This window comes from Cydia pomonella, chromosome 11 (assembly GCF_033807575.1).
Source record: "Cydia pomonella isolate Wapato2018A chromosome 11, ilCydPomo1, whole genome shotgun sequence".
Lineage (NCBI taxonomy): Eukaryota > Metazoa > Arthropoda > Insecta > Lepidoptera > Tortricidae > Cydia > Cydia pomonella.
Window position 1 is genome coordinate 3,407,900 of NC_084713.1, and position 17,508 is coordinate 3,425,407.

Consider the following 17,508-nt stretch of genomic DNA (forward strand, 5'->3'; position numbering starts at 1 on the left):
GGCGCCACAACCTTTGGGTTATGTCTGGTAAGATGGTGCTACTTTTTGATATTTAACACATTTATATATATATTTTTTATACTACGTCGGTGGCAAACAAGCACACGGCCCGCCTGATTGTAAGCAGTCTCCGTAGCCTATGTACGCCTGCAACTCCAGAGGAGTTACATGCGCGTTGCCGACCCTAAACCCGCCCCCCCCTCGTTGAGCTCTAGCAACCTTACTCACCGGCAGGAACACAACACTATGAGTAGGGTCTAGTGTTATTTGGCTGCCGTTTTCTGTAATTATATCAGTGAAAGAATAAGGACCAAAGGCAAGCTTGGGTATGATGACAGATGTCATCTGAATAGTAACCAACCTTAAAACGTAAAATTGTATTGAGATGACATTTGCCACCGTCTAACTGTACCCAAGCTATTTGAAAAAAACTACACAAAATATATCTAGCGAATATTCGCAAATAAGGCCATAGCACACTGGATCCGATCCGTCGCTCCGACGTGCGAGGGGGATGTCGCTATAATACGCGCATAGCGTTGTCTCGCTCAAACTTGAGAGTTTCGTGCGAATCGGATGCAGGCAGTGTGCCATGTGCCTAAATCGTGCGGCGCCGGCGCGCTTCTGTACCTACTACGCAAACGGTGCGCTTCACGAGTGTAAGGTTTGGATGTGACATAAAAAGAAAAAGCATGTCATTTTATGATGTTTTATTGTGTATACTCTTTCTCAATGAGCTTGGCGATGGTCTGCAGCTGCATGTTGCTGGTGCCCTCGTAGATGGTGCCGATCTTGGCGTCGCGGAAGAACTTCTCCTGTGGGAAGTCGCGCGTGAAGCCCACTCCACCCATGAAGTCGATACACTTGGAGGTTAGATGCTGGGCGATTTCTGCAATTTTAAAGTTATGGTAGATAGTAATTGTCCCAGCAATAGGGTGGTTGACTATAAGCAGTCAAATCAGTTTCGGTAAGGAATGAAATCTCCATGTACCAAAAAGTGTCATCAATAAACCTTAAATAGGTGGCACTACATACCTATATAGAGTACTTGAAAAAAAAAAAAACAAATCATAGCGCACTTCACTCCGTCAATAACGCCTAGGTTCTTAGCTACTCTAGCGCTACTCTGGAGAGATTTGGAACTATTATTTATAGCTGACAGCTGGACACTTTTGCAACAGTTGTACCGAGATTTCACTCCTTTTAATTCCACACTCCATATCAGTTTCTTTCTTCGAACTGTCAAAACGATTAAGCACTATGGAATCTCTATGGAACACAGAACAATGACGTCACGGTCAAGTTGCCTACTTTTTATAGTTTTTTCGGATTTATTAAATAGAATATGGGTCTGAAAATAACTGCGGTCTCGGTTTCTTATAATATTTTCTGGTGCTTTATTTCATGCATGGTGTGAAATAATTTATTTTAAATAAAGGAAACACCCTATTGTGAAATTGATGTATCTAAACTAAACAGATAATAACCGTATATCTGTTACAGTATTTTTCAAACAGCATGAGTACGGTGACAGAGTCATTTCCATACAATATAATTTACTCTTAAATGCAAAAATTTACTGAGATGACCGCTGTCACCGTGCTCATGCCGTTTGAAAAGTAGTATAATTGTATTATATTAGATGTGTATTTTAATTTGAGAGCGAATGTAAATGGCGTTGTATATGACTCTGTACATAGGCATTAAAATGATGGATGTCAAAAATTTACGTTTGACGATCCAGTTACTGCAGCCAACAAAATTTACTGCCATCTTTCGACACAGGACTAAAACTCTTAGAATGGTATATGGCTATTTGACCTTTCCGTTCACTGATATGTGTTAAATATCAAACGGTGTCGCCATCTACTCGAGTATAGTCCAAAGGTATTATCGATTCGAGCATATTTTTTCTTGATTTTATGAGGCACGTTTTTTTCTTAGACTTTATTATCTTATACAGAGTTATATATCATTGCTGCAGCATAAGGCGCCCGTACAGGGCCATTTTCTTCAGCTGTCAAATTTAGAGGCACATTCATATACTTACAATTACTTAATGAATTTGTATAATAACGCAGTTTTTTAAGTCTGAGATTTTATTACACCAGAGTATTCATCCATAAGTTATTACAGATGATACTCGTACATAGCCATAATAACGTGAAACACATTCCATTAACACGAAATGTTAAAGGAAAGGTGTGGTGGTTTCGGACGAAAACGTCTGGACAGAAAGGAGCATCTGGAGGCCGTTGGGTGGATTAGCTCAGGACCGGGACAAGTGGCTAAATGCGTGAATTGAAAGTTGTTTAGTTGAGCTGAAGTGACGCTGGGAGCGCTGAGGATCGACAGTCGTAATTACGTGAGCTCACGAAGCCCCTCTATACCAGGGAAATACTTTGAAAAACAACAACATACCTGAAGCGAAATATTTAGCCATGGCAGCCTCCTTGACGAAAGGCAGGTTGTTTTCCTTTAGCCTGGCAGCGTTGTAGGTCAGGAGGCGGGCTGCCTCTAACTCGGTTTGCAGATGCGCGATCTGGTAGCTGATACCCTGGAAGACGAATGATTTGTTATTGGTTATGCTTTACCTACCGAAGAAAGGGGACATTTCGTTTTTAATAACTGTTTATTTTCCCTACAAGTGTTGTTCTTGACCCGTCTAGTTTCTCTTGCCTTTAACCTAACTTACCTATCACTTGACCAGCTAGCATGAGTTGCGTTCTCGCTCGCGACTCCATAGATCTAGTGCGACTTCATGCTAGCTGGTCTGGAGTTACAAGTTCTCACCTGGAAGGAGTAGATGTTTTTTCCGAACTGCTTTCTCTCCAAAGTGTAGGGGATAGTGGCGTCCATGCAGCCCTGACACAGCCCGATCATCTGCGACGCGATGCCGATGCGACCCTCGTTCAGGAAACCGGCCGCGTACTTGTATCTGAAGTTGAAAAAGATGGGATTTACTAACCCCAAAGTCCCAAGAAGGCCTTAATGTGTTAAAGCGGTTACTATGAAGAGGAATGGTTGTGCAGAACGGACCATAACAATGACATATGTGTTGGAGCCGATGGAGGATGTACCCAAGTTCTTACCGTTGTCCGTATTCTCCAAGAATATTGCCTTCTGGCACCCTGACGTTGTCAAAGTGCACCATACAAGCGCCTGACGCGCAGATGCTGAGCTTATTCTCTGGTTTAGCAACCGACTGACCAGGGATATATGATATACCTATCCTTATTCTTACCCGTGTCTGTATTAGGTAGTCTCCCAGAATGTTGCATTCCAGCCGGACGTCGAAGTGCACCACACAAATTGCCAGACCCGCGGATGCCGGGTTTGTTCTCTGATTTAGCCACTGATAAGCGAAGAATATCTCGTATATTCTTACCCGTGTCCATATTCTCCCAAAATGTTGCCTTCCGGCACCCTCACGTTGTCGAAGTGCACCATACAAGTGCCGGACGCGCGGATGCCGAGTTTGTTTTCTGGTTTGGCCACCGATAGGCCAGGGGTGTCGCGCTCTACGATGAAGCAGGTGATGCCTTTGTAGCCCTGAAAGAAGAGTAGTTCAGTTTAGTGGGTTTGGAAAATGTATTAGGAAGTACGGAGATACGGACGGAGAAGTTGAGTAATCAAAAATACACTCTAATCAGTCTAATGGCTTCTCTACACGATGGTCCAGCGCTGGACCAGCAAGATGGCCATGCAGGGTTGAGAGCACGCACTATGGAATGGGCCACGTGTAGATGCGTACGCACCATCGCGTGCTCACTACCTTTGATGTGCGGACGAAAACAATAACCAACACCGTGGCTATCCCATCGCCAATCTGCCGCGCTATAAGCCATCCGATACCACTACCCTCTCTACACGCTGGCCCATCTTAGTGGGCCAGTATGATGCCCCAACGTTTAGAGTAGCCATAAGAGGGTTTTCAGATTGGCCGATCCGATATAGGTTGTTGGAAAGGAGGAAAATGTATATCATAAGTTTTTTGTATTTATTTATTCATGTAAGAAAGCTGCATGACCAAATAAAAAAAGTACTAAAACGCGTAAGAGTTCAAGAGTAGTGCAAATTCTCCGCGAACAGTTTTGTGCGTAGCTCTAAAAATTTCAAGAATGTTCTCACAAAATCGTCACGTGATCGTCCATACAAAAAGAGAAAACGTTTTTCCCCTTCTAAATATTCTCCATTCTCCACGATTTTTTAGTATATTATTGACACAATTAAAAACTAGATGTCCTGTTTTTCAAAATTTGCCATACAAAAAATGCGAAACCTTGAAACCAAGAATATATTATGCTAAAGCGATCGACATCAACGTGATTTCTTAAGATTTAGTCAGTGGAAAACCTTTTTCTCCCGAAATTAAATTTCATAGAAAAAATACCATTATTTCGCTAGGATCGCAAAGCTATTATTCCCACTTAAATATTAATGTATTATTTTATGTACATACGTTATTAGTACATTTATTTAATGATTTCCTTATCATAGTCGTTACGTTTCGCTTTATCGCATCAGTTCTATTGACCGAGTCAACACTATCTTTGCCCCGTTTAAAAACATGTGATGTAACAATTTACTCTTATGAATGTATTTTAACCATTGGATGAACCTTGTAAGTACAGTAAGCTGCAGAGATAACTGACCCCCCTGCATAAAAACTTGTATGCTGGGGGGTCAGTTATCTTTGCAGCTTACTGTGCGTACTAAACAGTTCATGAAATTTAATGTAATAACCTTTTCTTTCCATTACAAAATCATTCGGATTAAAACCTTAAACTTTTTCTAACAAGAACGGGGGATTGACTAAATTTTTTTTTTATATACCACGACGGTGGCAAACATGCATACGGCCCGCCTATGCCTATGGACGCCTGCAACACCAGAGGCATTACATGCGCGTTGCCGACCCTTTAAAAACCTGTACACTCCTTTTTTGATGAACCCCATACTGTAAATGAAATATCTATCGACATAACTTGAATGGCTAATGTATAATACAAATAAACACTTAAACGACTCAATGGCATACTATATACAATACATTATAATAAAAACAAAATGAAAATACAAATTGTTTACTTTCGAAGGATCAGCGTTGGCCATAACCAAGAACACTCCAGCCACGTCAGAGTTGGAGATCCACATCTTGGAACCGTTGATGACGTAATGGTCACCATCTTTCTTGGCCACGGTCTTGAGGGCGAAGGCATCTGAGCCTGATGTCGGTTCCGTCAGGCAGAAGCTGCCGGCCTATAGAAGAAATATTAAAATTATTTACACCCCTAGTTTACTTATAAATAACAAGTAATAAAATAAGATTGCTTGAATATCCACCCAATTACAGCCAAACGCGGCATGTATCTACACGATGGCCCAGCGCTGGACCAGCGAGATGGCCATGCGATGGTTGAGAGCTCGCACTATGGAATGGGCCACGTGTAGATGCGTACGCACCATCGCTGGCCCACTCCCTTTGATGTGCAGACGAAAAACCGACACCGTGGCCATCCCATATCCATCCCGCCGCGCCATAAGCTATTCGACACCAAAACCCTCTACACGCTGGCCGATCTTAGTGGGCCAGTATGATGGCTCATCGTGTAGAGGAGCCCACAAATAACGTTACAGAAGAAGAAAAATATTTAGAGCTTCTACAGAAAAAGGTCCAAGACAAATCAATTGTCTAACCAAAGTAGCTCGACAAGAAAGAAGAAAAAGAAAATTAATTGTGATGATTACAAAGGTAATCAGTGTCAAACTGTAAGAGTCAAATTGTAATTGTATCCTTGTGGTAATATCGTCTTATAAGCAACTGGAATTATTGAAGATAAATTTTATTTATTTACCTTGAAAACGCCTTACGTCTGAAAAGCGCGTAAAACGTCTGACCGTGATCAGTCTTTGAAGGCCGATAAGCGGTATAGTGTAGGCCGTCGCGTGTCGTAACTGTGCTGATTACTGCGTGCAGTGCACATGGATTGTTAACTTGTGCACGGAGGCCAGCAGAGGTACAAATACGTGTACTGTTGCCGATCATGTGTTAAATGGGCTGAATTTCTTTTCGTTGTCTTGTTTATGACCTATCTGTCACGCTTGTATTTCTAAAACGAGTGATGTTGCAAGTCTTTTGTAGATTACATTTACCATGAGAAGAATAAAAAATAAATTAAATCTCGCACAAAAAGCTACACTCCGTCACAATTTTTGGGGAGAAAAAACAAGACAGCGAAACAAATTTTGACCCAAATACCTGAGACCCTATCGCGAGAAACGAAAATCGAAATTTCTTAATTTGCATCTCTAACGCTAAGAGCGTGAGAGGCACACAAAGAAATTTAGATTTCGATTTTTCGAGATTTTCGAGATGCGTTCGGAAAGCGACCATCAAACAATCTTACCTTATGGGATGATCATACCTTTTGTGATATTTACTCACGTTAATTGCAGTTTCAGATCTAGATCTTATACTCGTAGTTGTTTGTAATCAATTTTAGCTGCACTTCTTACCTATCGAAGTAAATGATGCTTTACAATAAGTGAAATACCTACAAGCCAAGCATTTTGCTCATTCGAGCAAAATGTATCCAGCACACTTCTCCGTTATCTACCGGCTGACCCGAAAGTTTCTGTGTCAAATTGTGTTAATTGGTACAAAATTTAACTTTTGTAACTTACATATTCCGTGCACAGCTTGGTGAGGTACTTTTGCTTCTGTTCCTCAGTGCCGAGCTTCATGAAGAGCGAGTTGACGAGGGTGTTGTGGATATCAACATAAGCCGCGACTGCTGGGTCTACTCGGGACAGTTCCTCAACAACTAGCATCATGGTGAGGAATCCGCAGCCGGAGCCGCTGTATTCCGTGGGGGTTTCGATGCCCATGAGCTGGAAAAAAAAATAAGGTTAGACTACTTATAATCGTCCAATGAACCAGACCCAGACGCTGATGTGACTAGATGTCTAAAGATACCGATGCTGATGTCACATGCTTTCCATTAAGCTATAGATCGCGACAAGTGGAGAAGCCTAATCATCGTTTCCGTCGTAGACTCCTCAGTTCAGTGAGGTGACTTAAGGAGAAAGAAGTCAGACTCACATACAGGAACTAAGGGATAGGTAAAAACTAAGAAGTCCACCGACAGAAAACTTTTAGCAATATTATCATTAATCATGGATAATCGACATGTACCTACCTATTTCCTTGTTAACTAGCCCAGTACAATATAAATGCATTCCATTTCTGGCTCTCCAAATCAAAACGGTTAGATAGCTTTTAAGTTCGAAAAAATAGAAAGCCAGCAAGCACGCATACAACAATGATTCGTTGAAGCATTAATGCTTCTCAAACCTGCCCTAAGGCTGAACATGATATTATGTAATTTGCCACAAAATGTATTTAGATAAGTAAGTACGAGTACTTGTACTTGAGTTGAGAGGTCCACTTGATATAACATATATCGTTTTATCTCTCTTTCTAAATAATCAACAAGGTTTCATTGCATTTCTTACACGGGCGGCACTTTATGTTTGGAGATCAATAAAAGCATTTGTTCATAAATTCTGACTCATCGATATCTTAATCTAGAATTAAAACACCGTTATTTAAAATACTTACTCCATTGTCGAAGAGTAGTTGTCTGACGCTGTCGTCGATTTTGTGTTCGTCCTCCATCTTTTTGACTAGAGGTGCTATTTGTTCAGATGCCAGCTTTCTGACTGCAAACAAGAGGTTATTGTTTAACACATATTATTTTACCTATTAAATTGAAATTGAAGATTAGTGACATAAGAATTTTTCGTACTTGGTCCTCTGAACCGGATTTGTAGACGAAATATGTTATACGTAACAAACTAGAAAAGTTAACAGTAGACTTAAATAAGTAAGGAGGTGAGGTGTTCAAATTTATTCTCATAATGTAGTAACCACCACTATAATGGGACTGGCACCAGTAATGGGATGTTATAGACAAATTCTGTAAAATAAGTATTTATCATCAGTTTTAAACTCTGACAACAGTCTTATTTTTCATTGATTTTTGTTAGTTTTAAAATTAATGGCGCCATACATCCCATGACTGGAGAAAAAAACACATAGTTTTAATTTGTTAATAATATTCAAACCAATTGTAGTATATATAATAAAATACATCGAAAACAACAAGGACGAATAAGACATTCAACTTTTAACACATAGAGGGATGGGATTTTGCAAGTGTCGGTGAAATATCAAAAATACTCCAATTTTTTTCTTAAATGTCCCCATGATTGGTGCGCCGTTAACATACTGTTCTTCTGTTTGTTCTGTTAACAATATTAAATTGTACATGCAGATGTCAATCACAATGAAAAAAATAAAGATGATCAACTATGGCTAACGTGGGACTCGAACCCACATCTATGGAGTGCCAGTCCAAAGCATTACCAATTTTGCAATGGGGTACTTACTCCCACAATAAAAAAGGAAATTAAAATATTAATATGTACCTAACAATATTAAAGTCATCGATACTGACATCTTTTTAAACACCTAACCCGTTTAGCTTCTGCTACTCTGCTTAATGAAAGGGGCCTATGTTTTGCGAGACTCTTAGGGTTATTCCCAATAGTTACCAGTGGTAATGAATGGGATTTTTTTCCACCTTTTACCAGTGGTAAGTGGTAAGTGTGGTAAGTGTGGTAACTACTAGGAAAAAAAAGGCAGGGTCATTACCCACTAGGCCAGACCGGTCGTCAAAGTTGTTACCACTGGTAAAAGGAGGGTTTTTTCCCGATAGTTACCACCAAAATTTTGTTAGAGGTCAATACTAATAAAAACACTATAAATAGTATACTTAGTATAAATATAGAGTGCTATAATAAAAAAAATGTCGATTAGTGTTTCAATAAACTGCTTTAAAATGTATTAATATACCAATGTATGTACTAATAATTTTTGTGTAAGCTAATAAATCATCAAACATAATTAAGTGAAAATTTAAGTAGGTACTTATGCTAAAACATGTTAGCCCATAATTATTTTCCCCAGTAGTTACCATTGGTAAAAGGTGGGAAATAAATTCCCAGTTGCTACCACTGCTAACAACTTGGTGGTAATAGTGAGAATAACCCAACTCTAATAGGTATCTAGGCTATCTAGTTGATCACGTGTGACGATTTAACTTAAGTATGTGAGAATTTATCCAAAAATAAAGCTTCTATAAAAATATAATTCTTACAAAGCATTCTTACAAATATGTTATGCAAGTTTTTTTCGTATTTTCGTAGGTCATTATCAATAAAGGCGTAACCGTGTTTTATCGCGTCTTCTGACGCGTACTTAAACCATGAGTACTATTTTAGCGATAAGACAATTCAACAATTATGTATTCGACTTCAATCGGGCGCTGAGATTCTAATTATGATAAGTATTTAAGTATGTGGTTGATATTTTGGTAATTGGTCATTATTAGGTTGGCGAGAGTAAGTAGGTAGTTCTAGAGTTTAGTAGTATTGGAACGTTTAAGTAATTTAATTTTAAGAAAGGACTTTCTAAAAACATTACCGGCGCAAATGATACCCCTAAAATTACTATACTGTACCTTCCATAGTTAGTACGGTACCTAAATTCTTAGTAACAAGACGGGGTGGAGTGTATACTTTTTCCCACAAACGACGGCTTATCAAGAGCATAGGGCGACGGCTGAAAGAAAGGGGCTGCGACCCTCGCTCTGGTTCTTTCTTGGTCCAACAAATATCACTGGCCATTCAGCGAGGCAATGCTGCCAGTATTTTTATCACTTTCGGTCAGGGTGAAAATCAGCGTGGGTAGGTTTCTATTTGTTTATTTGTTTTTATTATATAGATACTAGATAGGCCGTTGACGAAACGTGTTGTGGAACGACGTGGAATATCATATAGAAAGTTAAACTGCAGTTTTAGCGTTAGTTCTTACTTCTTACCAACATATATGTTGCATGTGGTAAAGTCTCATATAATCAAATGTTCAATGTACGCGTTACAGGCTTGACGATACACAATTTATTTACAAAGGGTTAAGTGATCAATTTAATGGTTGAAGGATTCGAGTCAATTTAAAGCGACAGTTGTTACTATTGTTAGTTTCATTTCGAATTATATTTATTTTTCCATGTTATCAACGATGAAAGTTAGGGAATGAGGTAGTCCCGGTACTGAGTTTGTATGGCGAGAACCGGGAATTCCCGACTCCGGTACTGTAATATTTGTATAGAATAGAGTTATGCCGTTTTCGAAAACGTTCTCCGTTTTGTATGGGAAACGTTTTCGCTCAAGAATATTCCCCATAGTAAATAGATAAAGTGCTCGAAAACGACACAACTCCAGTATAGAAAACCAGTACCGGGAGCACTCCCTAATGAAAGTCTTGAATTTTATACAGGTACGTCGTTTAGGATCAATGGAGAATTTGGAGAAAGCATTTTGTTTGGTAACAACCGCCATTTCGCCATTATTATGATTTAGAGCATTAATAGTGTTTCTGGTAGAGATGCCGCGAATATTCGGAAACTATTCGGCGTGTTCGGCCACTTTGCTGAATATTCGGTATTCGGCCGAATATCTATTATTCTGTTCCACCTACCAATAAAAATAATCGCAAACCACTATACCTATATTTAAAATGTATTTTTGGAAAGTATTTAAATATAAAGACCTACTTTTGATCTTTTGTTGGTTACAAAATAATTTTATTTTTATCATGGGTTCGATTTGATTGACTCTAACTACATAGATTCACTTGTTCTGATCAGAACCCCTAATGTAAATTTATTCGGTAGCGTGACGTGACGTACGCGTTTGCGTTAAGACTCATTTTGTATGGGATTTAGAAATAGCGCGCCTAGCGGGACGTTTTGGAAACTCAAAATTCATTCATTATTTATCTACATATTTGATGCTGAGGTATTCATTAAAATACGGAAGGAAAAAACTGATGTGATGAACTAGTCTTGTTATCAAGACGCACAGGAATAACCATTGAAAATAAACACGTTTAGTAATTTGCTATTCATTTTGTAAGACCGTAAATTTGTAACAAACATTCAATATTAATTACGAACTGTAAATTACTTATCTACAGAGTCATTTTCTGAGAATATATCTGCGGTTGAGTCTGATTCCCACGACTCATTTGATGGCGGTTAGAGGGAGTAAGTGATATTGCTATATCATTCCACTGCATAGCAGCGTCCCTTATGGCTCCTCTACACGATGGCCCAGCGTAGGCCCGTCCTAGGCACGCATTTATGCGTTAGAGGGAGTAAGTGATATTGCTCATTTCACCGCATAGCTGCGTTCCTTAGACTGGCCTAGGCTGGGTCATCGTGTAGAGGAGCCCTTAGACTGGCCTACGCTGGGCCATCGTGTAGAGGAGCCCTCATAAATTTTGTATGGGCCACGACAGTTAGACCCCAGACATATTTTGGAGAATGACCCTACAAAAGGTAAACTTTAGTTAGTAACAAACATTACCACAGTCAAGGACAACGTCAATTGTTATTGTATAATTTTGTTTTTCGATACGGTTTATCTGACAATGTGATAACTGATAAAAGACACGAAAGAGATAAGGCACGGCGAATAAAATAACATATTTAAGTCGATTTTAACACGTTCGTTGTTGAGTTTTGGGTGAGGCAAAACCGCGAATATTATGAGTTTTTTTTCTTTTTTTTTGCATTAAGAAAAGGTCAACTATAGTAATATCGGTTTCCATCCCATGATTGGTCTCTTCAACATCAGAAATTATGCAAAATTGAACCCTATCACTATGAAATAATATAAAGTTCAAAATCAGGTGGGAAATATATTCCCTTTGCCTTATAATAAATAATAATAATAAATAAAATGATTTTATTTCGGATAAAAAATCCATAGTTGTTAGTTACATTTTTACATTTTCATTTAACTTATAAAATAGTGTTAGGGGAATAACAAAATAATTTTAACCTAAATACATTGTTATTTTGCTACAGAGTGGAGTTTTGTCCACCGCTGCAGCAGAGGGGAGTCCCACCTGTCCAACAACGCTATCATGATACTGTTAGCGCTGCCCCGCCAGCGGCTAAGTAAAGAGGCGCACCGCTTCCGCATGATAGCCGCAAAGCCGTCGACTTGCGCCTCCGCAAACATCCCGGAGGCGCTACAGTGTCGAGGCAGCCCCATCAGCATCCTGAAAGCGTTGTTGTACTGCACTCGTAGGTCGCTGTATGCCCGCTGCGTATAGACACCCCACAGGCTGCAAGTGTAGAAAGACTGGCAGTAAGCTTTAAAAAGCGTTACTTTAACTGCGTGTGTACAACGTGCAAACCTGCGGGTAAGCATATTGCACCGCACGGCCAGCGACCTACGTTCCCTCTCAATATCACAGTTATCGCTAAGATCTTCGGTAACCCAATGGCCTAAGTACTTAAACTTGCTAACTCTAAGCAGAGGTGTGCCATATAGAGATACATCAGGCAAACTGGTGTAGGTCTTAGATCTGGGCTTGAAAACCATCAGCTCACTTTTTTTTTTTTACATTATATTTTAGACCATGTGTTTCCGCATACTCTTGACATATTGAAATCAGCGTTTGCAGTGCCCTGATTGAAGGGCTTAGCAGCACCATATCGTCAGCGTAGCTTAGGTTATTTACACACACTCCTCCTGCATGGCAACCGATTCCGGTGCTGCTAAGCTCCTCAATCAGCTGGTTCATATAAAGGTTGAAAAGCCTGGGAGAGGTCAGACCTCCCTGCCTCACTCCACACCCCAACCTATACTCCCCAGAGACAACGCTTCCCCACCTGACTTGGTTTGATTGGTGGTTATACCAGTATTGTAACAGAAATATGCATTCAGGTGCCAGGCTTGTTTCTTTTCTTAACTTATCCCACAACAAATCGTACGATACGAGATCGAATGCTTATAAAGGCTTAAATCAATCATTAGGTTTTTTTACCCTACCTTAAAAGGAATTTCATTTATACAAATTATTAGCATTTTTTTTGATAGTTCAGTATGTCATCCAATAAACAATGAACTACCTATGTACTTAATATGTAGGAAAAGTTGAGGGCGATTCCAAGGATCCCTTTTTTCAAGGGACTCCAAGGGCGACTTCAATAACCTTATGAAAACATTCTACGTACCTAGGTACCTAAGAGTTTTTTTATCGTCGAACAGCTAGAAAATTGATCAACATACGAGTACATTGTACTTAGGTAGTTCTTATCTAAAGTCGTTTGAAAAATAAATAAATGTGTTACCTACCTAATTACTTAAATATTTAATTTGTTTAGTTAGTAAACATGCCTAATGATCGTTTTCTCGTAGATTCTCGCCGCAAATGTACTCTGTAGTAACTGCTTATTTTACAAATTGACGAAACCACAAAAAACCTTATCGTTCAGAAACAATTAGATTGATTACTTCGGATTTCTGTTTTATTATGGAAGGTAGAGGCAATGAACAGAATCTCCTTAGGCAGAACTATCGCAAAAGTGTCCAGCTGTCAGCTATAAATAATAGTTCCAAATCTCTCCAGAGTAGCACTAGAGTAGCTAAGAACCTAGGCGTTATTGACGGAGTGAAGTGCGCTGTCTATGATTAGATTTTTTTTCTCAAGTATTCTAGGTATTGTAGCGCCACCTATTTATGGTTTTTTGTTGGACACGTTTTGGTATATGGAGATTCTGTTCCTTGCCTCTACCTTCCATATGTTTTATTGTGGGACAATCTTACACATATCGCCCCACCTAAACTAGGCCCACGGTCAGCTCAATGAGGCTTGTGTTGTGAGACTTGCTTTCGTAGAGATAAAGGTATAATTTATATTGGAGCTAAAGGGGGCCACTGATTACCAGTTGGCCGGAAGATATCGGCGTGTCAATTATTGGCGATTGCCAGCTTTTACGAATATCGTCCGGCGAACTTGTAAACAGTGTTGGAACTTGTAAACTGTAACCGTCCGTTAGGGTTTACAGTTCAATTTATAATGGTTAATGACCGCTAATGTTAATTGCATTAACGTTCCGGCCAACACTGCTTGTAAACAGTGGGCTCCTTAACAATCAGTGATGACGGGATTCCAAAGAAATACCCAGAATTGACCATGGAAGTCGACAAGCACCGGCTGACTCTATCTAAACTAAAATCACATTTGATTTGTTATGATACGACATGGACACGATTTGAGCGATCGCATCATATCAATATCAAAGCTCTGTAAGAAATTATAAAATCGGAATAAAGCTCCCTTTAAATTGACTGCAGGTCACTTAATAAAAAATACAAATTACAGTTTTTGGCAACATTCGATTGACACTTGTTTATAGTCGTTAGATTTGTAGCTGGCCCTCAACGGCTTATCCATTGTCTATTGTTAACTAAAACGGCGCGTGCCACTACCTGCAAAAAAGGGTCGTATAATTGTAATAGGCACCTGATCGCGGGCTAGTCTAACTCTCAAAAAACCAGTGTAAGTGTGCTCTCCGATAACGCGCCTTTGTTACGCATATTGAAGACACATTTTAGGCTGGTTCGATAGCGTTCGACTCGCCGGCACTCAGTAACCGTATAGGGACTACACAAGAACTTGCAAATTATTTTTCCATTTGTTCATTTTGAATCTTATTTCAATTACCATAGGAGTTGTAATTAAATAACCGGTTAAAGTGACCGGACCCTTTTTTTTGCAGGTAGTGGCACGCGCCGTTTTAGTTAACAATAGACAATGGATAAGCCGTTGAGGGCCAGCTACAAATCTAACGACTATAACCAATGATGCACGGCGCTTTGACCAATGTTACCGGTTTAGACTTGAAAACAAGGCTCAGAACCGGTTTTTTCTTCATAAAAAAATACCGGTATTATTACGTTATTTTTCGTTCTTTAGTTCTGTAGCTAATGGTCAAAAATATGCACAGAAAAATAATTGCCTGCTTTAAAAGCCGAAAAAAAAGTCGCAACACAGGAAATAAAATGCGTTCGTGCGGGACAGCCCGTGGAATGCTCCTAATTTCATTTTTAATGGGACAATTTAATAATACGAAGTTGTTAAATAAATGACTCAGTCCTACGTAAAGAGCATAACATAATTAAAAATATTCTATTAAATATTATATTTCAGGGTTTTAAAAAAATCCGGTTCCGAGCCCTGCTTGTAAAATAGTAACTTGTATATAGCTTTATAAATGCGGTGAACATAAAATTTTGAAAAAAGCTTAATTACTTGTTTCCTTCATAGTCAATTCTTCTTCTGTCAGAACGGACAGTGGTCTCTGTGGAGCAGCGTCTGAGAAGGTTTGCGTCTTGGCCGCGGCGACCATAGGAGCGCGCCATTGCTCCAGGATCTGTAAAAAACAAACTGGTTTATGTTTTTTATGGAGGCGTTGATATAGCGGAAGTGCACAGTATAAAGACAGTATCAGTATGATAAGTAGGTACCTACCTATACATCATAGTCTTTAGTTCCTTAAAATTTGATACAAAAGCCAAAACTACCTACGTCGGGGTGGTTTGACCTAAGTCAGAACTTAAACCCCAGTAATAGGTAGGTAGCTTGGTAATACTTTACTTTCGAAATTCATGTTGTTTTGCTGTGTTAATCAAATGTACCTATTCACTCAGTATTTCACGATTATCACTATGTTTAGCGATTATTTGATATGCGATATGACCCTGCTAAATACACACTGAATGTACGACGTATGTAGGTAAGTCGAGTATAATTGACCTATTGTAAGAAATTGTTATCCAAAATATACACCTAATCTGAAAGGATGAATTAAGTACGAGTATTTCATCGGACGTACAGATAACATGTATGTTTTTTTTTTATACCACTTCGGTGGCAAACAAGCATACGGCCCGCCTGATGGTAAGCAGTCACCGTAGCCTATAGACGCCTGCAACTCCAGAGGTGTCACATGCGCGTTGCCGACCCTTTAAAAACCTGTACACTCCTTTTTTTAAGAATCCCATACTGTATACCCTCGGGAAAACCTCGGCAGGGAGCTCATTCCACAGCCGGAGCGTCCGCGGGAGGAAATTCCTCTTAAACCGCACAGTGCGCGACCATTTAGGCTCTAGGGTATGAGGATGAACACCCTGCCGACGGCGAGCGGTGCGGTGATAGAAAGTGGCCGTTGGCATCATGTCAAACAATTCTTCAGAGCACAGCCCATTGTACAAGCGGTAGAACACACACAAGGAGGCAAAGTCTCTCTTTAGACTTAATGGTTCAATGCCGCTTGTGAGTTTGGGGTCGTCGACGATTCGTACATGTGACCAATTGTTAATGATATCTTTGTTAGTAGCCTCCTTTGCAGTTCGTGTCGTGCACGTGAGCGTGCTCAGCATTCTATGTCATCAGTTGTCACTTGTTTGTGCCACATCGCTGACATATATCATGACGACTGTGCATAGATAGGCCAATGGAAAAAAACAATGTGAAAACTCTTATAGGGTATGTTGAAGTCGAAAGTTATCCCATATGGACTTTGATCTCTGGTCATCCTCATTATTCTTGATATTCCAAATCATCCCAATCCCTTGTGTTCATCTCATTCTGAAAGTGTAGAAACGCCTGCTTTGGCTATACTATTGTTTTAACAATATAATTATTGGCTGCGGTACTTCCTTTGTTTACGCCATAATAATAAAATGTAGTGATGTTTGTAATACCTATAACGAACTAGGAACAGTAGGAACATGCGACTGTGCCGTGCCGTGTGGTGCCGGTGGAATAGAATAGTACCATCCCATATCTTCCCGTGGGTATCGTAGAAGGCGATAAAGGGAGCGTGGAAAAGTTTGTGACCCCTTGAAACTTTTGCATACCTAATACTGTTCCATCTATCCAAGTTTTTCTCCGGTCGTAGCGGTCTCCGTTCCACTGGGTCAAGAAAAATAAGGATGAGTATGTGCACCTGCGTTTTGCGCGTACGTTTGTGCACTTTAATATCTCCTGCGTACTTGACCGCTTCCGCAAAATGGACTATTGATGGTGTCCTCTCGTGCCCGTTGTGCGCACGGGTCTTTGCCAACAAGATCGGCTACGTCAGCCACACGAGAGCACATGAACGCCAAAAAAGGAGTTGAAGCAGTCGCCGTGGCCGAAAACGGTCAGGGAGCATATATATATATATATATAGGTACCTCATTCATTCAGTCAACAAAAACTATCAATGAATTGGGTAATTCACAACTCTTCGACAGTTACGAGTACATTTCAAGCCTTATTGTTAAATACCCACATGTAATACTCGTTATACCAATCCAAACATAGCATTAAAAATGGTAACTCGCTAGACTGACCAAGTGGTCCACAACACTAATTTAAAAAAAAAACGCATCACATAACTTTTTTTAGACTAAACTTTTTAAACGCACCTTATTGGCAACAATACGACGCAATGGGAACATGTTTCTCTATTTGTTGCTATTTGCGCGCGCGTGCCACCGAGCCGGTATGAAGACTGGTTAGTGGTTACATTCTCG

The 17,508-nt window shown here is 39.8% G+C and overlaps 1 protein-coding gene across 3 annotated transcripts; it reads right to left on the reverse strand.

Moving 5' to 3' along the window:
- Positions 1–697: 697 nt before the first annotated feature.
- On the reverse strand, positions 698–17,508 carry LOC133522650 (short/branched chain specific acyl-CoA dehydrogenase, mitochondrial). Of its 3 annotated transcripts, none has more exons than XM_061858034.1 (9): positions 17,401–17,508; positions 15,239–15,359; positions 7,625–7,725; positions 6,688–6,894; positions 5,092–5,262; positions 3,389–3,552; positions 2,794–2,938; positions 2,422–2,557; positions 698–889 (listed from the first exon to the last, which is right to left on the reverse strand). In XM_061858034.1, exons 1-9 carry the CDS (start codon positions 17,431–17,433, stop codon positions 711–713), a joined length of 1,257 nt encoding a protein of 418 aa, XP_061714018.1. In that variant the 5' UTR covers positions 17,434–17,508; the 3' UTR covers positions 698–710. The 3 variants fall into 3 exon arrangements, with proteins under 3 accessions (XP_061714018.1, XP_061714019.1, XP_061714020.1); XM_061858035.1 differs by lacking the exon at positions 17,401–17,508 and adding an exon at positions 17,265–17,395; XM_061858036.1 differs by lacking the exon at positions 15,239–15,359 and having other exon boundaries at positions 17,401–17,469.